The sequence below is a fragment of the Melopsittacus undulatus genome, chromosome 6 (genome assembly GCF_012275295.1).
Source record: "Melopsittacus undulatus isolate bMelUnd1 chromosome 6, bMelUnd1.mat.Z, whole genome shotgun sequence".
Taxonomy (NCBI): domain Eukaryota; kingdom Metazoa; phylum Chordata; class Aves; order Psittaciformes; family Psittaculidae; genus Melopsittacus; species Melopsittacus undulatus.
The window spans coordinates 27778622-27802763 of NC_047532.1; the positions used below are offsets into that span (position 1 = coordinate 27778622).

The following is a 24142-nucleotide window of genomic DNA, read 5'->3' on the forward strand; positions in this document are numbered from 1 at the left end:
GCACTCATTCAGCAATCAGCATAGTAAAGTTGCATCTGCAAACAAAGAATCTTTTTAATCTCTTTGTATGCTGAAAGCTTAACACCGACTATTCAAGTCTGACCAGCCTGCACAGAGCTCTCAGAAACAAGTAAGATTCTTACAAAAGCATCCTAGATCTGCTTATCTGCAAGAACTTTCCACATGCATGCCAGCCCTAATCCACACTAGCTAGGGGCTTCAGGTCTAACACAAATGTTAGGTCCTACTGTTAAGAGGAGAACCAACACATAGAGATTGCTTCTTTCCTCCTTCCAACACAAGATAGAGCACACTGCCCTCCAGAAGCAACCACTTGCATCTCCATGGGCAAACAGCCTCAGATCTCCTGCTAGGACTATTGGCAGGTGACAAATAAACCAGTGCAAGAAAATACATGAGCAAAAAGTTAATACAAGGATTAGGATCTCACTTCCTACTGCTTTATAGCACATCCATGCTTTCTAATAACTTAAATTGGCTAATAACATGCAAATTCCATCAACAGCAAACTTAATCCTACATTTAACTAAAGAACTACACATGAAAGCCATTAGCCTCGTCCCTCCTTGCCATCTTCCTGTCCATGTCCTCCATTGCTCTCTTTGATGGATGTTTCTGCTGATCTCTCTGGGTTTCCCCCCCCTTACAGGCATCTGGGCCCAGCCAACCATACACTTCCAAAAGCTGCTCTTGTGGCCTTGCTAGTTCTTCAATTTCTTCCCGCATGAAAAGCTCTACTGACAGCTGCTCAGTGCTCCAGATGGAGGTTTACAAATACAAAGCATAACACAGAAATGCTTTGGGACCAGGCAGCGGAAGCAAATGTGCTGACTGAGGAAATAGGCCAGCACTGAACCATTCTATATCACTACTCCACTTCCTGTACCCCAGACAGCCTGGATAATTAACTACTCACTACACTAATATCTTCATATTAGCAGAAAGCCCAGAGAACTAGAGTAAACAGCAGCAATAGCAAAGATGCAATATGAACAGTTTATTTTTAAAGAAAGAGCTTTTGACAAACCTGCAGAGAGTTCTCCATGGAGAGCTTAGCTGGCCCTTCACTGCAAGTCCCAGGTTTAAGGCAGCAGAAACATCCTGACCCAGCACTGGTGCAGGAGAAAATGCAGCAGACCAGGATCCAGTCCAACCCCACCAGTGCTCCTCAACACTCACACAGTGGAGAAAATAATAAGACTTCATATTTTCCTTGCCCACACAGACACTGCACGTGCCTTCACTTTCCCGCAGGTTAGCCACACACACAGCACAGCCAACAAGCACTAGCAGTGGTTACTAGGGTATCCACAGCTCCTTGTGCCCCCCTCCAATTTATTATTAGGCATATAGAAAAACTTTGGAAGTGCACTCGTTTGAGCATATAAAATTCAACTCAATCGTGGTAAGAAAACAAACAAACAAAAATAAATCCCTAAGTATGTAGAACTATGTTTCAGCATCAGCCTCTGGAGCCACTTCCCTACTTCAAATAATGAAGCCTTAAATCAAAATGCATCAAAAACCATTCAATATTTTATAAATGCAAGATCCTTAGAAAAAAAAAATCTCCTTTTATTAGACTTCACAAGGTCTCCAGCAGTGTGCTGTGATGAGGTGGCAGTGGCAAAATGTTTGAGTGAATCACAGCACTCTTGGGATGAAGTGAAAGCCTCTATGCTGAATTGCTGAGGTGAGTATCTTGAGAGAGGACGCCTGCAACACCGGAGCGGAGCCAGGGGAGATCAGCGTCCAGAAGCCTCACCACAGAGCGACAAGAGCCACTGAGGAGGGAGCCTCAAGTCCTCGACAGGACTTGCAAAGGGCTCAGCTACCGCGAGGAGGTGACTCACCGGGGGCGGAGACAGGAGGAGTGGCACCAACTGTGAGTGGTTAAAAATCTGCCCAGGGAGTGCGGCGACCAGAGCGGGCAAACAGAGCGGGTTGAGGCAGTTCGCACGGGCAGGCGAGCAGGATGGTGAGCACTCGCCGTATGACCAGGGTCTGGTCTGGGAGCTCTGCCCCGGCCGCCCCGGTGGTGGCCAGTGTAGGCACCCAGACAGAGCCGGTAAGTAGGGAGGCTGCGGTGCAGAGCTTGGAGTGTAGAGAGTGCCTACACTGGTCTGGTGAGGGAAAGGTGCAGAATGGGCAGGGCTGCGCTCACTGCTCCCTGATGGAGGTCCTCCTCCAGCAGGTGGCTGAGCTACGGGATGCTGTCAGTAAGCTGCAAGATGTCAGGGAAGCTGAGAGGAAACAGGACTGCTTGCTCCAGGACCAAACAGCACAGGGGCCTCAAGATTCCCCTCTAACTCATAGACGAAAGAAGGAAGCTGTTGATCAGGGAAGCTGGGAATTAGTAACAAAAAAAAAAACAACAAAAGGAGGAAGAGAGCAATTAAAAGCAAGGGGCTTCCTCCTGAATCTGCTGTACCCACCCAGAACCGCTTTGCTGTCCTGCAGGGGCTGATGAGGAAATGCATCAGAAACAGCCAGCTGGTGCACTGGTACAGAAGATCTCTACTGGTGCCGCCAGGAAAAAGCGGCAGGTTGTAGTAGTAGGGGACTCTGCCTTGAAAGGGACAGAAGCGCTCATCTGTTGGCCTGACCCCGTCGCAAGGGAGGTGTGTTGCGTACCTGGGGCACGGATCAGGGATGTTGCAGAGAGGCTGCCTGCTCTAGTAAGTCCCACGGACTATTACCTGCTTCTAGTGATACATGTGGGTGCTAGGGATATAGATAGTAGTAGCCTGAGGAGTATAAAGAAGGACTACAGAACCCTGGGAGAGGTGGTCAGGGGTTCTGGAGCTCAGATAGTCTTTGACAATTCTCCAAGACACAGGAGAGGACCTTCCAAAGGCAAGGAGGATTGGACAGGTTAATAAATGGTTAAAAGGGTGGAGTCATAGTCAAGGGTTTGAGTGTCTTGAACATGGGGCCCAAATTTGTAGGCCAGGCCTACTGGGGGCTGGTGGAACTGCTCTGATAAAGAAAGGGAAGAGTGGTTTTGCTGAGAGGCTTGCCAGACTTGTCAAGGATACTTTAAACTAGTTATGTTGGGGGAAGGGGGCATCATTCCATCCCAACACACCCAGTCAGTTGCCAGCACCTATAATAAATACTCTGAGCAATGTAGTAATATTCTAGCCGCTCCAGCCACTGAGCTGGCTTCATTTGGAGCTCGGATCAGATGCCTCTATACAAATGCCCATAGCATGGGGAATAAACAAGAGGGCTTAGAGATGTGGGCACATCTACGGGGCTATGATATAATAGGCATCACCGAAACATAGTGGGATGGCTCCTTTGACTGGAGTGTTGGAATGGAGGGTTATAGACTTTTTAGAGAAGACAGGCCCGGTAGGAGGGGAGGGGGAGTTGCCCTTTATGTTAGGGATAGGCTGGAGAGTATGGAACTCTGTCTGGGGACAGGTGATCAGTTAACAGAAAGTTTGTGGGTCAGGGTTAAGGGGAAATCGGTGATGGGACACATTACTGTGGGGATATGTTACAGACTGCCTGATCAAGAGGAACCTGTGGATGAAGAACTCTACAGACAAATAGGAAAAGCCTCACACTCGCAGGCCCTTGTTCTCATGGGGGACTTCAACCACCCTGACATCTGTTGGAGTGACAGTACGGCCCGGCACAAGCAGTCCAGGAGGTTTCTCGATTGTGTGGAAGACAACTTCCTTCTGCAAGCAATAAAGGAGCCAACAAGGAGAGGTGCTTTGCTTGACCTCGTGTTCACCAACAGGGAAGGGCTCGTTGGAAATGTGACTCTCTAGGGAAGTCTTGGATGCAGTGATCACGAGATGGTCAAATTCGAGGTCCTCAGGACAATGAGAAGAGCATGCAGCAAGCTCACTGTCCTGGTCTTCAAGAGAGCAGACGTTGGCCTCTTCAGGAACCTGCTTAGCAAGGTTCCATGGGATATAGCCCTAGAGGGTAAGGGGGCCCAAGACTCTTGGTTAATATTCAAGGATCACCTGCTACAAGCTCAGGAGTGTTGCATTCCGACTAGAAGGAAGTGCAGCAGGAGGGGCACGAGACCTCCTTGGATGGATAAGGAGCTGCTGAGAAAAATTCACAAGAAAAAAGAGGCTTATAAAAGGTGGAAGCAAGGACAGGTGGCCTGGGATGAATACAGGGATGTTGTCAGGGTAGTTAGGGACCAAGTTAGGAAAGCTAAGGCCCAGTTAGAGCTAAACTTGGCAAGGGATGTTAAGGATAACAGGAAGGGTTTTTATAGGTATGTAGCAGCTAAAAAACAGACTAAGGACAATGTAGGCCCTCTCTGGAAGCTTTCGAGAGAACTAGCTACACAGGACTTGGAGAAGGCTGAGGTTCTGAATGGCTTCTTTGCCTCGGTCTTCACTGGCAAAGGCTCTGACAGCACTACCCAAGTCTTGTAGGGCGGACGCAGGGACTGTGAAAACCTAGACCTTGGGCCCACTGTACATGAGGATCTGGTTCAAGACCATCTTAAGAACCTGAACATGCACAAGTTCATGGGCCCTGATGAAATCCATCTGCGGGTCCTGAAGGAGCTGGTGAATGAAGTTGCAAAGCCACTGGCCATCATATTTGAAAAATCATGGCAGTCAGGTGAAGTTCCCATTTCAAGAAGGGGAAAATGGATGACCCGGGGAATTACAGACCAGTCAGTCTCACCTCTGTGCCTGGCAAAATCTGGGAGCAGATTCTCCTGGAAGGCATGCTAGGGCACATGAAAAACAACAAGGTGCTTGGTGACAGCCAGCATGGCTTTACTAGGGGAAAATCCTGCCTGACCAATTTGGTGGCCTTCTATGATGGGGCTACGGAACTGATGGACAGGGGTAGAGCAGTTGATGTCATCTACCTGGACTTGTGCAAAGCGTTCGACACTGTCACACATGACATCCTTGTCTCTAAATTGGAGAGACATCAGTTTGATAGGTGAACCACTCGGTGGATAAAGAACTGGCTGGATGGTTGCACTCAAAGAGTTGTGGTCAACGGTTCAATGTCCAGCTGGAGACCAGTAACGAGTGGTGTCCCTCAGGGATCGGTGTTGGGACCAGTCTTGTTTAATATCTTTGTCGCTGACATGGACAATGAAATTGAGTGTGCCCTCAGCAAGTTTGCCAATGACACCAAGCTGTGTGGTTCAGTTGATACACTGGAGGGAAGGAATGCCATCCAGAGGGACCATGACACACTTGTGAGGTGGGCTGATGCCAACCTCATGAAGTTTAACCATGACAACTGCAAGGTCCCACACCTGAGTTGGAGCAATCCCAGGCACAGCTACAGGTTGGGCAGAGAAGAGATTCATGGAAGTACTGTGGAGAAGGACTTGGGGGTGTTGTTCAATGAGAAAATGAACATGAGCCAGCAGTGTGCACTCACAGCCCAGAAAGCCAACCATATCCTGGGCTGCATCAAAAAGAGTGTGACCAGCAGGTCAAAGGAGGTGATCCTGCCCCTCTACTCTGCTCTCGTGAGACCTCACTTGGAGTATTGTGTGCAGTTCTGGTGTCCTCAACATGAAATGGACATGGAACTGTTGGAACAAGGCCAGAGGAGGCCATGAGGATGATCAGGGGACTGGAGCACCTCCCATATGAAGACAGGCTGAGAAAGTTGGGGCTGTTCAGCCTGGAGAAGAGAAGGCTGTGTGGAGACCTCATAGCAGCCTTCCAGTATCTGAAGGGGGCCTACAGGGATGCCGGGGATGGACTCTTCACTAGGGACTGTAGTGACAGGACAAGGGGTAACGGGTTAAAACTTAAACAGGGGAGGTTTAGAGTGGATATAAGGAGGAAGCTCTTCACTGGTAAGGTGGTGAGGCACTGGAATGGGTTGCCCAGGGAAGTTGTGAATGCTCTGTCCCTGGCAGTGTTCAAGGCCAGGTTGGATGAAGCCTTGGGTGATATGGTTTAGTGTGAGGTGTCCCTGCCCATGGCAGGGGGGTTGGAACTAGATGATCTTGAGGTCCTTTCCAATCCTAACTATTCTATGATTCTATGATTCTATGTTCCAGTCCCCACCATCCCCACACGATGGGGTGTCCCAGGTCACTCTTGCCACCATCAGTGACCACCACTGCACCTCCCCTCTCCCCAGGAAGAGAAAACTAAACATCCCTGTCCTATACAGCTCCTCCCCAACACACTATGAAAACAAAGGGCATCTCTTCTGAATTGGGCAGCCCTGAATCCTCCCATCCCTATCAAGTCTGTGTGTGCAACAGTTTGGGAAGCTCAGGGGCTACTGAATGGAAGGGGAGGTTACTTATCAGAAGGAAAACACAGAAACAAAGACAAAATTCAAATTTCAGTGTGCTCTTCCACTGTCATTTAAGGAGGCCTGATATGGATCAGAGATTATAACCTCTGAAAGTCTCAACTCTTGGTACTCAGGCACAACATGAGCCAAGCATACAAGCACAGTCACCAGTACTTCTGGAGAGGACTCTAGTGTGGAAAGAGCACGTTCAAGCTCAGATTAACGGCTCTAAGTCTTTCTGGGCCATGCTTCAGATGTGTATGCATGAGCAAGCTCCATTCCATCATATTGCCATCTCAGAGGAGCGTGGCTTGCTTTTAAATGCTAATGAACAGAGAGTATCCCAAGATGCAATATCCCAAGTTTCAACAAAAGCTCAGTATGATGTGAGCTTTTATGTGATGCAAACTGAAACGATCACCAGTTAGAGCCAAGTGCTCTGCATTCCAATTTATGGATGCCAAAGATTTAATACAGACTGAAATCAAATCCCCATCTCAAATAGATGAGTAGGTAATAAACTATTCAGAAAGGAAAAAGCAAACAAACAAGTTCTCTTCTGGAATTAGGAGGTTTCATCTTTAACAGTTAAGTTTGTTTCTAAGAAGGGAAATATTTTTAAAGCTTAACCACTTTGATTAACTTTTTGATAATTTGCAAATCCCCAAAATGTCACCAGAGAAATGATGAATATTTGCCCAGTACTGCATGGAAGAAAACAAAGCTAAGAGTAACAAAGCCACATATTCAGATCACACTTCTGTCATATGCCTTTTCTCCTCCAAGATACTGAACATATTGCTGCCTAGAGATGGGTATCAGTTAAAATGTCATATTAATCAGGGTTTCACAGATCACCCAAATCCCATGGCAACATTCAGATGATTCCAAGTGAATGACCCTGAAAGGGAAATGCTTTCAGTGTCATTCCAAGCACACAACCAAAGAAAGAGCTGGGGGCTGGCAGAAACAAACAAAAGAAAATAAGGAAACAAAGAAAAAAACAAAAGAAAATAAGAAAGTTAAGTTCCTGGATTTTAAAAGATTTACAAACAATAGCTTTAATTACCAGAATTGGTGTGCAAATGATCAGACTTGCAACAAATAGACACATCCTGAAACCACATCCTGAATAACCAGAAATGGTGACACAGCAATGACTTTAACACACTGAAATACCTCTACATTGTCCAAAATAAATAAATCAATCAATTGCAGGCTTGCATAAGTGAAACATACTTCAATAGGTTTTCTAGCCTAATCCAGTCTTAGAGCAGGTCCAGCTCTTCTTCAGCCACCCTTGACAGATATGTGTATAACCTCGTTTGTGCAGGGTCCAAGAATGACACTTCACAGCTCACCAGACAACCTACTCAAATGTTTGCCCAAGGCATTAGGATTTTTTTTTATTAGTATCTAATTATAACCTCTGCGTTGCAATTTACACACATTCTTGTCCCATTTACTGAGGACAAGAGGAAAAAACCCCTTAAGATCTTTCCCCCACAGGAAATGTATTCAATCACACACCTCACTTTCCACTCAGTGGAAAGACCTCAGTCTTTCCACTGTTAACATAAAGACCTTCAAAGACCTGACATTCTGACTTACAATGATATTTATCTCTCTCTTCTGGACTCTTCCCCCTGGTTTCTCTCGAACTGTGATGCTCAAAACTACACATAAAGAGCAAGCAACTGTACCTTGTTTTAGCAAAGCTCCATCTAACCAAGCACTATCTCCAATAGTCTTCAATAGCAAATAGTTAGGGAATAAGTTTAGGACTAGACAAATATGTAATACCTCACTGGAAAATACAACCTACTTAAACACTAGTAGTTTACTGCTTAAGGATCTGCTTGACCAGAGAATACTTCCTATATTTCTTGCTTAACAATGACTTTTTAATTTTATTTGTCCTGTAATTCCCTCTAGGTTCCCCCATTACGAAAACCAAGTAGCATCAGAAGAACAATGAAAAATGTTTCCTCCTGCTCTACTGTGATATTCCTCTTATAGTGCAAAAAGCCCTTGCCTAGGTAAATTTCCTCACAGAGAAGCCCTTTCACAACTGGGGTTGTGTACCTTTTCAGCTTAACAACATCTTTTTTGCTTCTTTTTGAGTTACAACTACGACCAGAACTGCACATGACATTCCAGGAATGGATGGGAACATTGTAAGTTTTGCTTTCCTCTGTTTTTCTAACACTTTTTAGGATTCAGTTTACTATTTCTGACCACTGACATTTCATCAGAACAATCATTATAACCCCAAGAACTCATTCATGTGCCATGACAGACAGTTCAGAAAAAAACACATGTAAAATTATGATTCTCCCTTAAGATGCATTTTGTTAGATTTATCTCCATGCAATTCTACCTGACATTTTACCACTTCACTACTCAGTACAAGGACCCTCAACAATCCTGTGCTATTGTCCTTCATGCACTCTCAGGGATTTAGCCTCATCTCTCCACCTGGGCATCTTGCTATACACCTCCTTTCCCAGAGCAGTTACACACATGCTGTGCGGCATGATAAGGCTCCACCAGCGACTGCCTCTGCAAACCCATCGCAGCTGCCTCCTCTCCTCTTCCTGCTCTGCTGTTTGCTCAAGGGTAAGAGGAAAGACAGTCACGTGGGCAGTTTATTTTTGTTGAGAAGCTTTTCAGAGACTTTATTAAATGCCATTTGTAAATGCAATTAAACGACATCAAACCAACCTCCCTTGCCCACATGCTCACTGGTCCCTTCCCAGAGCTCCAACACATTTTAGATTCATGATTCTTCTGCAAAAACTGCTGTCTCTTCCTCAGTATATCACGTTCCATCAGGTGCCCTCAATTCTGTTCTTCAGAACAGTTTCTGCTCAGTTGGCTGGCACAGACATCAGGCCTACTCACAACAGCAAACACAATTACTCTGTGGATTATCACAGTTTTTGTGAAGTACATGGTAGGGGGCACAAGATCTATAACAAACTGTACTGTCCCTCAGCTGAGCAACGCTTGCAAGAGCCAAGATAATTTCCAGATGTCTCAGTATCACAAGATACAAAGAGAGGGGTAATGTCCACTTAAGCTATGTCTGTATCTCCTGTTTGACTAAAAAAAATATAATATAGAAGGAAAGACTTGATAAGCTTATTTTTCCAGGAAAAAGTCTGAAGGGGGCAAAACCATAGAATTGATATAGGAGCCTGCATTCCACAAGCATCCTGATTGTGGGTAACAAAAAGACAGACTACAGACAGAAAGCATCACATAAGCAGCAACACTATTCAAAGGAAGGACTGATATAAAAAGGATTGATGGAGAGTCATCTGACAACCCAGCATCCCAAAAAATGCTGTCATGTAGTGTTACAAAACAGTTCTGTTCCAGGGCATGTAAAAAGAGGAGACACTAGTGATAAACCATCCTTTTAGCAACACGCTTAAGATGCACTCCATTTGTTAACCACAGTCATAAACTAATGTGATGATCACTGAACCTCAGGAGCACAGGAACTTAACTGACCATCATTCAAATCCAATCAGTGCATCTATTTCAGAGTACAATGAAGAATTCATCAGTTAATCTATTTAGACTTAATTTCCAAATTTAAACATAAAAAAAATTCAGTGTGTTTATTATATAATATTTAACAGCATGCATAGTTATATGTCAGTTTGGAAATTATGCACTGGAAAATAACAGTCACTTTCATTTTGCCATAAAAGCAACCAATTCTTATGATGCTAGAGACCTGCCTGGTCCAGTACCCATCACTGACAGTGATGGACAGCAAGTGCTTAGGGAAGACTACAAGACAGAGGCAAACATGGAGATACTTCCTCAGAATATTTCCTCAGCCTGCAATGATTTGTACTCCTGCAGCTTCCTAAGTTTGTAATTCATAACGGTATATTTGATAGCAAGTGATGAATTTCATCTTCCAAGAATGTGTCCAATGGATTTCAAATCCATGTACAGTACTTCTATCCACAGTGCCCTGTGGTAAGAAGTTCCATATTCTGTGTGAAGCTGCAGCTTCTTGTGCCTATCCCTGTCAAACTGAGCCAAATTAGTTCCTTATCCTTACAGCCAAAGAGCGCAATTAGCTCTCTACATATGTTTTCCATGCCAGACCCTTCTGAAATCTTGGGCAAATACCCCTTGATCTGACAACATGCCACTTTTCATTTTGTCAACTGATCTGCAATCCTGTCTACCAACACTTAAAGTTTAAAACCAAAAAAAAAAAAAACAAAACAAAAAATACCTCACACAATCCCAAAACCAAACAAAAAAAAAGCCCAAGCAAAATGAAAACCCTCTCCTGAGTTAATACAGACACAAAGCAATGATACAGCGTTTTTGTCACTGCTCTATTTGCCCTAACTACCTTTCACTTTTTCTCCATCCATAAGTTTCACAGATTCTCTGGTATCCTTCTTTCCTCTTGATGCATGAAAAAAAAATTAATAGTGTTTATGGCTGCACCTTCATCGTATCTTCTCCTTGTACCAGCATGTTAATATTCAGATGAACCTTCTACACCTACATTAACAGCTTATTTATTTATGTCCTACCACCCCCGCTGGGTGCTTCCCAGTGTCTCCCCATCCCTATGTCAGAGAACACCATGTATACTTCCTTCATATCACCTGCTTTCCTCTGCAGCCAGCCTCCCACAGCCAGTCTGTTCCTCTACCAAAACTTGTGCTTAGTCCCCTCTCTCGCTTCACAGGTTTCAAATCATACTTATTCCTTCCCCCATCAGATATTTCAAAGACTACTAACTCAGTGAAAGATAACAAGCTCTGACCTCTCACACCCTCCTTTGCCTACAAATGCCTATCTTCATTTTCCTCACTGTAACCATTACTGATGCTTTCAACTTGCTGCCTCTATGCCCTCCAGGGGCTGCCATGATTTTTCCTCTTCTCTCCTCTGCAACACCTATCCTTTGATGCCTTCCCTTCCAAAAGAGCACTTATTTTGTTTCAGCATGCTGCTTCCCTGGGACAGATGCCTACTTTGTTTTTGAAAGAGCACCTGGCATGCTGTGGGCATAAACAGACAAGTAACTGTAGATCTGATATCAAGATTGTAGTAATGTTGGCACACAGCAGACACAGGGAGGCTGTCTTATGACAAGCCATAGTGAGACCTGAATAATATAGGATCTTAAAAGTCACTAATGATCAAGAAGGCCACCCCAAAGCCTTACCTTCTCACACCACGCAGCCTTTCGGTGAGTTACAAGCTTATGTAGTTGGTCACGGAGTGCCGTTAGGTCTCTGGATAATCTGTCAATTTGCCCAGTCAGCCTGTCAGCCCAGGGGCAGCACGAGGTCACCTTTGGCAGCTCACTTCCCTCTACATGAGTGTCCTGGGACTCACACATATTTCCCTCTTCAACCATATTATCTAACACAGTTTCCTAGAGGAAAAGCAATAAAAGTTACTCTTCTTCAGAAGCAGAAATGGTATGTCCCCCATCTTCCCAGTAATTCATAAGTAGAAATTCACCGCTGCCATCTCAGTATACAATTGCTCCACAATTTCAGTTATTTTAAGAGATAACCTCCTCAGCTCACTTTAACATATTTCTAAGTTAAGAGAAAACTTATGCTGCTAACCTAGGTTATTTCAGAAAGCACTGAATACTGTGAGATACTTCATGCTTTAGTGCAGTGAAGAGTAACTCTCATGGGACAGAGATCATTACTGAGGAAGCTCTACATATGCTCCTTCCCCTCAAACTCTGAGGTTGGATGCATTTCTATGGTGTTTTGGAATGACCAGTAAGGAGGTACATGCTTACACTGTTCAGGATAGCCCCATCTGATACACGACACAGAGAGCTATAACACCCGTGAGATCACCTGTGCCCATGTAAAACTGCAAGCTGAAGAAGGCCAAGAGATCCCAGCTCCAGGCTCTTGTCAGCTCTGCTTTGACCATGAGCACCTAGCTGGTTCTATAATTAATTCTGCAGCTGCCTTCAGAGATAGCAACTGTTATTTGAAAAACTAAAAAAAAAAACAAAAAACCCAAACAAATAACTTCAGAGTCCTTGAAACGCATGCATCTGTACATACTGCGCGCACAGATTATGCAGAAACACAGTTTTCCAGCCAGGGTAGCACAGCATAACTAAAAGACCCAGGCCTCTTCACTCAAAGAGTATCAGATATTTATTTCCGTATCATTATCAAGAAGACATTAAATAGGAGAGGTCATAATCCCTTTTAAGGACATAATTTACATTCAAATGATCTTTAGAAATTGAAGGAGTGATGTGAAAACAGTGAGGAGAAATTCAGCAGTTGAGCAGCATGATCTACACACAGGCAAGGAAAAACCAAATACATAATTACTGGCTCAGCAGCCACACCGCTGGAAGAGACATCAGAAAACCAGAAGTCACCAATGCTGCACTGTTAAAGTCAAGCACTATTTTAGAAAGTATAAACACAAGTCTTTGTGATAGAAGAGCTCTGACTATAACGCTGATATATGGGGTGAGGCACCTGAAGTTAAGCACAGACAAATCGAAGGTAAAGTTCCATATGAGAACAGCAACAGCCATCAGAAGTTTGATTGAATGGCCTAAAAGGAGACATTGAAAGAACCAATTTTGTTAGCCTAGAAACAGGAACCGGGAACACAGCAACATGCTAACAGCCTTCACTTATATAAAAGACTGCTATAAAGAGGATGGGAATATTTTTATTCCCCTCACCCCCTCTTTCTCTCTCTTCTCTGCAGGTAGGTTAAAAACTCTGGCTTCATGCACAGCAAGAGACTTTCTGGCTCATACAAAAAAAAAATAATTTAAGTAACTAAGAATCACAAAAGATATCCTACAAAACCTCCTTTCTTAGTGTGCATCGGAACTGTAAACTAGCACAAAGGAGCACTGACCTCAGCAGCTGATGTTGACCAAAGGCCCAGCTCATGACAACACATATTTTGGACACCCACAGGCTAACAAACTGCATGGAATAAAACAAAGCTTTTGTTGTTGCTGTGGGTTTTGTTGTTTGTTTGGTGTTTGTTAATTTGAAATTCACTGAATGACAGAATTTTAAAGAAACTTTACTGCAGTCACTACATTTGCTGTAGTTATGTCTTGCTGTCACGCTCCTGCCTACAGTCATCAGAAAGACCTGGCAGCAGCCATGCAAGCACCATCCCAGTCATCAGAGCAGCAATGTAAACCATGGGTTAACTGGAAAGAGAAAACTACTGTATCATCAAAGCACATCTTCCCTTATGTCCTACAGCATCCAGGAATAACCACCATCATCAGCAAAACAAAAGAATTCAGCCTACTGAATTATTGAGAAAGAAGTGCTCTGCTACTGCTGAACCCAGGACAGGCTTTTTGCAAGTATTTATTTAGGACTTAACTCCAGGAAGCACACTAGTATTCACAAAACTCCCCACACTGTTCAACATGTCAGAGACAAACATTTTGGTGGGTACACTGAAATGCCATAACATTTGCTGTTACATTTTGCCTATTTGGAGTCAGGCTTACGATGCTTTCCAAATAACCATAAACGACAGACATGTAAAGCAAAAAGCATGATAAAACTAATGCCAATTTGAATGGCTCTGCATTGGAATTACCCTTCAAGACAGGTGATGTAATTTTACATTCATCTTTGCCTTGCTTTTAGTGTAGAACAAGGCATATGGGCAATTAACAGTCAGCTCACTGATTCTCAAAATTCTGTACTCGTATGGCTAATGTGGTGCTCTGAAGAATTATTTTCAGCAGCTGTGAATGGGCAAAAGTCATTGAGAAAAGTGAGATGGATGGTACCGTTTACACTCACTTGAGAAATCTTCAGATGCACAAAGAAAGGCTTATTGATTTTCTTGTGATCATTCAACACAGTTCAAGGGGAAATCGACAATGTCAACACCATTTGCCTAGGAAAAATGAAGCTGTTTTCAATATCAGCTGCTTGCAAATTTAGTTGTTCTCAAGTCTGCAATAAAGCTTAGAGGCCCTCTTCTGAAAAGCCATTTAATTTTAAGAAAACGTACAACTGCTGTGTTTAAAGAACATTAAAGAGATGAAGATCAGACATTTTCATTTGTGTTAACTATATGAAATTCTGTCGCTCTGTCCTGCAATTCCTCAGCTTAGCTGAGTCTTCTTGAAGAAAACAGAAGAATGAAGGCAAACTAAGAAAACATGCCTTACTTTACCAAAAGCTTTTTTTCTTTTTTTTTTTCTTCATATGCTGTTGAACAGTTGGTTTGCAGCATTTATTTTTGTGAGAAGGGGCCTTTGGAAGTGGTCAGCTATGCTAGAATCAAGAAAGATGCACCCATCAGAATCAGTGTGATTCATTACCATCCACTGCCAATAAACTGGTTCTAGTTGCTTCCACTCCAGAAAGGCTTCTAGTTGCATGGTTTCAGACTCCAGAAGCTGTAACAGCTAGAGAAAAGGAGACAAAGAAAAGAAAATCAGGTAACATTGATCACTTGTGGACTAAATGAAATGTGTATTTAGTCTGAAGAACAAAAAGTGTCAGTGGTGTACAGGAAACATCATGTTCCTTCACAGAAACACTGTAAAACCAGCTGCAGAAACATGATGTGAAACATTTTTCCCAGCATCTCTGATTTATTACTCACCTCGAATATACAAACACCACCAGCTTTTATATACATAAATGCGAGTTTCCATATTTTTTAAGGGATCAAAGAGCCATAATTCTTACCTAGATGCATGGCCATCTTCAAATCCACATTTCCTGACTAGCAAAATAAGCTCTGTTTCTCCAAGAGAATTTTTTCATCTATCCATTCACTCACATATATTAAGGCTGTATGGTCTAAACACCTCTCTTCCAGGCCACGTACAGCCTTCTCTCAGCTAAAACTTACACAGTTGGCTTTGCTCCCTTACCTATAGAAATCTCAGACCTCCAGTATCCCCATCCTCTCTGCCTTTTTCCCCAAACCTTTTCAGCCTTATTCAGATCACTCAGACTGAGATCTCCAATGCTCTGAAACAGCATGAAAGAACTCTCTTTAAAAATGTTATATATTTTATAAATTGATCTGCTGCATGAGAAATCCCTCCCTCTTTACCTAAGAGCATACAAAGGATAGAGGTTATGTTCTAGGTGTACAAATTATAACTTTTTCATAAACATATACATAACATGCGTGTATGCACAAATGTGTATGGGGAAAGAGACATCCCAAGACTAAATATTTCCATATAAGTAAAACAAAAGTTCTTGTGAAAAATGACAGATGAACAAATTAGGTATAAATCAAGAGCTTACCAACTTTAACAATTTCAGTACTGGCCATATATTTGAAATGAATTTTAACACCAATCTGACACCAAAGGCAACTTTTTAAGATAACACATAACAGTATACAGTCTCAAGGAGAATGGTAAGGACCAGATCAATACCAGTTAAACCCACCTTATATAGACAACTATCTTCTGCTAGCTTTGTTGGGTTTAGTTCTCACTACATAACACGGAATTCAAGTAACTGCAAAGCATGAGTTGACTTTGCAATTTTATTCTGCAGACATAACTTTAAGATAAAGAAATCCAAGAAGGGAATGCACTTAGCAAGACTAATTGCTGGGAATTATGAGCAGTTTGCTCTAAAACACTGCTGGATCCAAAATACAATTATTACACATTTGTTCACAGAACTAACACTTGGCATTATGCTTAATTGACTCTACTAGTTTCAAACTCAGCCGGTATAAAAAGCAGAATAAAGGGTTTCTGTCTCCTTCCTTTTTCATAGTTATATCTACAGCAAAATGTCTTACATTATGGGATCTGATCCTGGCAATAAAACCCAGCCAAAAGGTTCAGGCAACATCTAAGTTACCTGATTTTAAAGTAGCTTTACAATGTGGTCATGAGCTCTGTGTGACTGCAGTATGAACGTGTCTTGTGACAGCTGAAAAGGGCTGAAGGTTGTAATGGGGAGCTTTTCATTTTAAGCCTTCAAAAACAAACAAAAAATCTTAGTAAAAGCGTAGTCATCACATTTCATTTTAGTCTCACTAGAAAAGCTCCTAAATATTAAAAAAGCCATATGTCACTTGCTTTCATTCCCCAACTGAAAGGAGATGATTCTGAAACTTCAGCAAACCTGTAAATGATCTTGTCCTGGGTTCAGCAGTAGCAGTCATTTTTTCTACTTCTTAGTAGCTGGTGCAGCGCTGTGTTTTGACTTTCGGCCTGGGAACAGTGTTGATAACACCGATGTTTTTAGTTACTGCTCAAATGTTTAATCTGAGCAGGGACTTCGTGAGTCTCATGCTCTGCCAGGGAGGAGGGGAAGCTGGGAGGAAGCAGAGACAGGACACCTGACCCAAACTAGCCACGGAGGTATTCCATACCACAGCACATCATGCCCAGGGTGTAACTGAGAGTTACGAGGGAAGAACTAGTGCACTGCTGAGGGCTGGGTATTATTGGTTGGTGGGTGGTGAGTGCTTGTATTCTCCTCACTTGCTATTTCCTTTATCATTATTATTATTATTGGTGGTAGCAGCAGTGGTTTGTGTTATACCTTAGTTATGAAAGTGTTCTTATCTCAACCCGTGGAAGTTATATTCTTTCAATTCTCCTTCCCAGCTCTCCGGGAGCAGGGGGAAGAAAGCAGGGGGAGTGAGCGAGAGGGCTGAGTGGTTCTGATTTTACAGCCTGGGCTTAAACCACGACAGATCTGTTAGAGTTAACTAACCTTACAGCAATCACAGCTTTCTGAGCAGGCTCCTAACCTCAAGCCTTTCAGCATATTTTGCAATTTTTCTTTTCCTTTTTTTTCTTCCCCCCCCACTGTTACATCGATTACACAAAACTTGAATAGCTCATTTGAAAACATTCATTTGACTCACCTACTCATGGCATCCTCATCTTCCACTAAACTATTACCACCCTCCGAAATATCAGGCCAGCAAGTGTGTGCTAAATAGTTTCAGTTATAAATCAGCAATGGGGTGACTATACCACTCATCCTAGGAGGACAGTTTTCAACCTAGTTGAAGGACTTGAAGCACTGTTCCTGGACACCAACATCCTCTGCCATCCTTTATATGGGCCTTGCAAGACTCTAATGTTATTGCAGTGTGGAAAACAAAGCAGAACACAATAAAAACTATGTATTACAAATATCCTTGAGATACATTAGCAAAAACATAAAACCAAATAAATGTTCAAGTCAACACAGGGCAACAGATTGTATGCCTGCACGCCATTCATGTGGTCACAAGGTCAATCTCCACATGACCTAGGGTGACAGGCTCTCACTACCTGCATTTACGAAATGAACATCTACCTGGATCAGTGAGTTTGAGGTTAATGGCGTATATTTTCTTAGGTCACTCACTGCAGTCACAGCACAGCCGGTATTTCAGCTGTACTTGCAATAGTGGAAACTAAAGCCCAAATTGTACCTCTGTGTTTTCCCCAGATACTGCGCCTCTTCTCATTCATTTAACATGAACAGATCACCCAGAGATGCCTTTATATGTGATAAGCAGTTCTACTTCTGCTGCTACATAAACATCTGAAAATGTAAGACAAATTTGCACACTGCAACTAAAGCTGCCTGCTCATTTTCAGTGACCTAAGGACCCAGATATTGTCACGCCTCCTAATGAAATTTAATGACTAATATCTGCAGAAAAGCATTAATTTTGTCTCATGAACAAAGTGAAGCGGGACGTCAAAAATGTGCCTCACGTAGATATCTAAGTCATGCTTATGGATAACGCATGAAAATTGTCTTTCCCTCCTTCATTCTTCTGGAGGAAGTTATTGCTCTAAAATGCTTACACTGAGATAAAAAGTAATGACAAATTCAAATCGCTAATCTCTGTGGAGAAGTAATTCCATAATGAACGCTGAGAGCAAACACTTTGCAGTAACAACTTCTCTAAACCATTGAAAAGAAATCATCACTAGTGCAAACAATTTGCAAGCAACAGCTTTGCTATAGAGGGTAAACTGTGCTTAACGGAGCTGTCTCACAGCAGGCTGCCACAAAACCTCAGAGTGATGCAGAAGAATGCGAACTCTGTAAAGAATGAGCCTTGCTTCCTCTGACATGTGGCTGTGATCTCCAAAGCCAAACATCAAGCATCCAACACAGCTCATGGACTTCAGGAAACTTTGGGAACTTCAGCTGAAAAAGTCCTAGGTGATCATATTTTCTAAATGATTTTGGGTACTCAATGAAAGGCCAAAGTTGAGTTCTCTATGGTACCCACAAATCTAACACGCACAAAAATCATTATTTGAACATATTTTTAATTACTTTTTATGTTGAGACAGCAATCTTTTTCATATTATTTACCAGCATACTACTAAATTCATTAATGCCTGTAGACTGTTACAGAAATCAATATTTAATAATTTGCAGCATAATGCATCCTTTTCATAAGCTTAGTTCCAGAGAGCTCCCTGCAATGAGTATTTAATCTCCGATGTCTCCAGATCATAATTCAAGTACCATATCACTGGCAAAAGTATTTTTAATCAAAAATTGCTCTGCCTAAATATTCAGAAAATCATCCTACTGTTAGACAAAAACAGTCTTTCAGCAATAAATTATGTTTCTTGGCTCAGAGACAAAATACTGCTGATTCATCACCTATTCACGTATGACTGTAGATAGAAAACTTGCACTGGACTCCAGATCACCACAAACCTCACTCCCAAAGGTTGAGACAGGCTTAGACAGGGGTGGCTTAGTGTGAAATCTTATATGGGGAAAGTATTGAGACTATTTCATACTTTTATTTATTTGGTAGGAAATGACTTTATCCAACTGAAATTCTGGTAATCCAGATACAAGTTCTGAATATGTAACAGCCAAAAAAATGCAAAGAAAGGAGTAAACATTTATGAAAAAGTTACACAGTTTACATTATCAGAAGTAAACCATAACTGAGATTAAGGCTTTAGAGACCTAACCAAGCACCAGATGAAATAAAATAATTACAACACAGCTGCTATCAATACACAGCTCCCTTACAAAGAAAACCCAGCATTCCTTGACAAATGAGAGCCTCTTGGCAGGCTGGCTGTTAGGTGGGTGACATTCTGTTTCAAATGGCACATACTGCTCAGATTGCACATTAGCAGAGATAAGTTTTGAGACCCCCTCACAAAAAAAAGCAGAGAAAATCTTGGTATCATAAACATCTCAGGCTGGGACAAAAAAGCAACACTATATGTGGACACGCTCAGTGCTCCAAGACTCAGTTCCACATTGTGATTTATTCAGAAGCAAAGCTAGTTTAAGACATTCCCATATACCTCTTGAAGCCTGAAGCAAAAATAAATAGGCCTGAAAACTAGAAAGTCACACTGGAGTAGTGTGAAGTACAAGCAGCTGAAGAGCAAAACCCAACAGACCAATAAGCAGCCTCTAGCCACAAGGCAAGTAAAGAACTAAAATAATTTCTCTGCCTGTGAAATATCACTGAGGGTTGAGACACAGCAGGGAAATATTCTGCCACCCAACCATCACAAGGCAGGTGGATCAGAAAGGCTCCTCCATGACAAAAGTGCATGAGAACTTCTCCCACAAGCTATGGACCCCATAAGGACCTTCACTGAAACACTAGCAGGGATGGGGGAAGGTCCTCTGTAGCTCCAGAAACATGTATTTTTGTGTTTAGTGAGCATCCTCTTTTCTGGAATTGCAATGCTTTGGGTTTCGGGTTTGGTTTGGTTTAGTTGGTGGGCTTTTTTGTGCTACAAACTGTAAGGGAAAACAGGATTTGGATCTTCTGCTGAAGACAAAATACAGAAAATAAAAACCACATCAGCTTTGGGTGAAGGAGTGTAATTCCAGATGCTTGGATGTGTGCAAAACCTCCAAACACCTAAAACAAAATCTGTGACTTTTCCACTTGCAAACACTAGTTTTATACCATTGCAGCGTGAACTTCACTTGAGCTATCTCAGTTTTACATTGCTGAGAACAGGGAATCAAACCACCAGTTAAAAACTTAAGTGACAAAAACCATCATTATAAAACATAATTACTATTTGTGAAGGGATTCAGAAAACAGCTGTTTAAAATGAAACTGAAAGAAAACGGAATTTAAAGCAAACAAAATGAGGCACTTGGCACATAAAAATTGTACCACAGCTTTCACATTGATAAGCAATGAACTGGGATGTACTAACAATGATATTCACTTGCCAAGCAACAGGTCAATGAATGGACCACTTTGCATATTTCCCTGTAGAAATATCACATATTAGAACAGGGGAAAAAAAACAGAAAAAAGAAGACTGAAGTGCAAGTTTTATCCTTTAACAGCCAAGATTCAAGATGTATGAGAACGGAAAAGGTACACATTTTCTTCCCCAAAGGCAACACCAATTTTGGGTGCCTAACTTGGCATACCTAAAGAGCTAAATTTTCAGGAAGTACTAAGTACCTTTAGCTGAATATATCCTCAATTATGCACATCCAGTAGGTACCAAAATAAAAATCACAATTTACTTCAGAGAAATCCCAGCCAGAGGATTTCAAAGGAAAGAACCAAATCGTATCACAGTACTGCCTGACAGCTGTTTGTATTGTACCGCCAACCAAAACCTCCATGTAGCTGATGTCAAAAGAAGACCATTATTCATCTGCCTTTATTCACACTGTTTCCATACACAGAACAAAGTATTATCCGTACTCAGGTTTTTTCCTCTCCTCTTCCCACCCCCCATACTTCCCCATTTTCCTATATTTTTAAAAGACCACAAAAGCCACACACAGAAATCAAGAGGAACAAGCAATTCCTGATTTGCTTTTTAAACTTAGCTAAATTCAGAATTGATGCTATATTTCTGAACAGTACTGATATCCTGGTTTCCATTTGTTTACACACTGAATGGTACTACATCATGCAGAAGCGCTAGTCATATGAAGAGCATTTCCTTTTCTTTGGGTGTGACTACTAATTTCAGCAGGGGAACTTAACCCTCTAGGTTTTACCCTGTCCACTTTATTATGCCACCCACCCTTGCCACCAGCTTATTATATCCACTTACTGCACCCTTTCTTGACATTCTCATTCGGCATTTGACAGTGGAGAGAAAAAAACAGTACCTTTACACCAAGCCAAAGAAAAGCCTATATTGCAAACACCTACTAAGCCAAGGGGTTGGCCTTTTTTTGTCCCTTCAGATTTAGTACTTTATCTTCAAAATAAGGGTTATGTAGCACAAGTTGCACACAGGGATGTCTTAAAATTCCTGTTGAGGGTATAGGTTCACATGTTCTCAACTGAGTACACCAATAGGCTGCCAGTCCCAGCTACCACACATAAGGCTCCCAAGCTTCCATTTCTCTCAATGTCTGCTCCATGCAAGAACAGGGTCTTAGAGGCATATGGCAACTACCTTCCTGATGCAGACCTTTCCACAGATGTCTGCCAGCTTCCTGCCATCTTCTTTACCCACTGGCCTGTAAGGACCAGGTGATCCTTAACCTAGGACTGGATAAGCAGTGACATACAAGGCTTCCCAGTTGTGTTTTAAGGGACAGCTCATCAAGGACAGAGCTGCATGGCTTCACCTGCACACCCAGGGCATCATTAGATGGGCATCATGGCTAGGACTGGCTTGTATTCACAGCAACAGAAACCAACCTCTGAGCACTAACAATTATAAATGTTAAATAAAATTTAGCTCTCACCCAAAGACAGAAAAAGAAACATGAACAAGAATGGCTTCCACCATTGTGAGACCCAACAGCACACATAATTATCACAGATTTCATTCCAGCAAAACAATGAGTTTAAGAAGTTATTCAATATGGGATTAGTCTAAGCTTGCCAACCTGATATGAATAGTTTCTCCCAATCTAGCTCTTCTTTGACAAGCCATCATAGCCTACCATGCATGCAGGTATTTCACACATTTTTAAATATGCATTATTGACTAGAGAAACCACTAATTTAAAGTCTGCTACAGTCTCCCTTATGTCAATTAATTTCTCTCACTAGGCTCTTAACGCAGTCCTTTAAATTAGCAACAAACGTATTTTAAAAGAAGCACAAATCCAAAACCACTTGCAAAGCATGAGTAACAGCTGATTGTATAACTCTATTTCCTTGGCTATTTTAAAAAAGAAAAACTACCTGCCAGTAGAGCTAACATGAGGGACAAACTGCACACAAAGTTTGATTTTACAAGGCTATAAAAAAAAGCTTTCCTGTCTTCTCCCTGTCTGAGCCACATTCTCACCTCTGAAAAACACAGTTTAGCTCAGCTTTCCAGCAACAGTTCAATAGTGACCAAAACCATATGAATTTAACTCTGGTTTGCTTCTTTAACTAGCACAAGGCTAGAGAATGCAACAGTCCTGTTTTGCTTGACTTTCTGAACGGGTGTGTCTTTTTGATGCAGTTGTGAATGCAGGACAACAGAGTTTGCAGTGAGGGATCACAAGATCGTCATAGCTCTGGGGCACTTTAGGAACAGCCTTCATCAATAGGTGTATTTTGGCAGTAGAGTGACAAGCTTAAAGCCTCTTTTCCAATAAAAATGGGTAACTGATTTCTCTTTTAGATGAAAACAACAGTAAAGACTCCAAAACCAAAGATGCTCTGCACTCTCTAGTGGCTACTGTTAGCTTCAAGGCACAACTGAAGAGATGGGTTATGAGTTTTAAAGCTCCTCACCTCAACATTTTTTCACTGAGATTTAATGTATTCCTTCAGTACCTAATTTTCCAGTTAAGATCCACTAGACTGGACCACTGAAATCCTTTCAGACTCCATCACAAGCGAATGGCAGCACATAAGCAACTCCCACTCTGGTCTCCTACCAAGTAAAGTTAAGAGGCAGCATGACTAGGATCTTTCAATATGAAGGTGGAAACAAGACACCTTGAACACCACACATGCCCCTGCACATCACCCTCAGCTGATAAATGGGAATTTCATCATTCAGCTCACAGACACCAGATATGATGCTGGTACAACTTTTTCTATAGCACTGTAAGGGACCATAGAGCCTGCCTGGCCTCCCTGTGTCAGCCGAAAGCATCACCTGAGCTGGGGCAGCTTGCTCCCACCACTGGGTTTGTTAGCACTTCCACAAAAAAAGGTTATCCAGTGCCAAGTGATGACAAAGCACCTCAGCCTTGTCTCTCCAGCTTATCAATTCCAGCTGCATTGTCCCAGGTGGAATTATATTATAGTATGTCACTGTCATTGTCACAGCATTCAAATTATGTTAAGTACGGCATAAAACAAGCAAAAGCACAAAAGCAGGAGTGAAACTCGGTATCATCCTATCAGTTTTTCTGTCACTGGCAATCACAACCAAATGTTCATATCAGTCAAGCCATATAGTGCCATATATATCCACTGTATTTCAGAAATAGCTTCCTTTCTTATGGTGTAGGAGACTAAGATATTGCTGCTACGTAGTCCAACAATTTATGGAGTCCGTGATGAACCACTGCATCATTTTTCAAGGACCAAGAACTCTACATGCTTGGTCAATAAAATGTACTAAGTAATAACTCACCCCCCAAAAATGGTGATGGCAACTCTGGAACTGCAGCTCTATTAACTCCTCTTTTTTTTGTATGACTAAGTTTAACTGAAGGCAATATTAATGACAAATTGCAGCCTAGGGAAATTTTCAGATGAAGGTAATAATGCCATGAGGGAGAACAATTTGCTTTAGTGTAGCTATATAGTGCCGCTAGTTCTTCCAACAGGACACTAATTGCAGCTAGAGACCACCTTGCTTTAAAACTATCTAAAGAAATACTTTAGCACTAAAACTGTCTGGGAAAAAAAAAATAAAGCATCCATCCCA

The 24142-nt window shown here is 42.2% G+C and overlaps 1 protein-coding gene across 3 annotated transcripts in view; it reads right to left on the reverse strand.

The window, feature by feature from the left end:
* TEDC1 (tubulin epsilon and delta complex 1) overlaps positions 1-24142 on the reverse strand; it is an 82824-nt gene that overhangs the window by 18183 nt on the left and 40499 nt on the right. For 2 of the 3 annotated variants that reach the window (XM_034064414.1, XM_034064413.1), the window contains 2 exons: positions 14654-14740; positions 11507-11719 (listed from right to left, as the gene is read on the reverse strand). In XM_034064414.1, the coding sequence (XP_033920305.1) occupies positions 11507-11719; positions 14654-14740 (300 nt within the window). The remainder of the gene's footprint in view (positions 1-11506; positions 11720-14653; positions 14741-24142) is intronic. The other variant, XM_034064415.1, reaches the window with a different exon arrangement.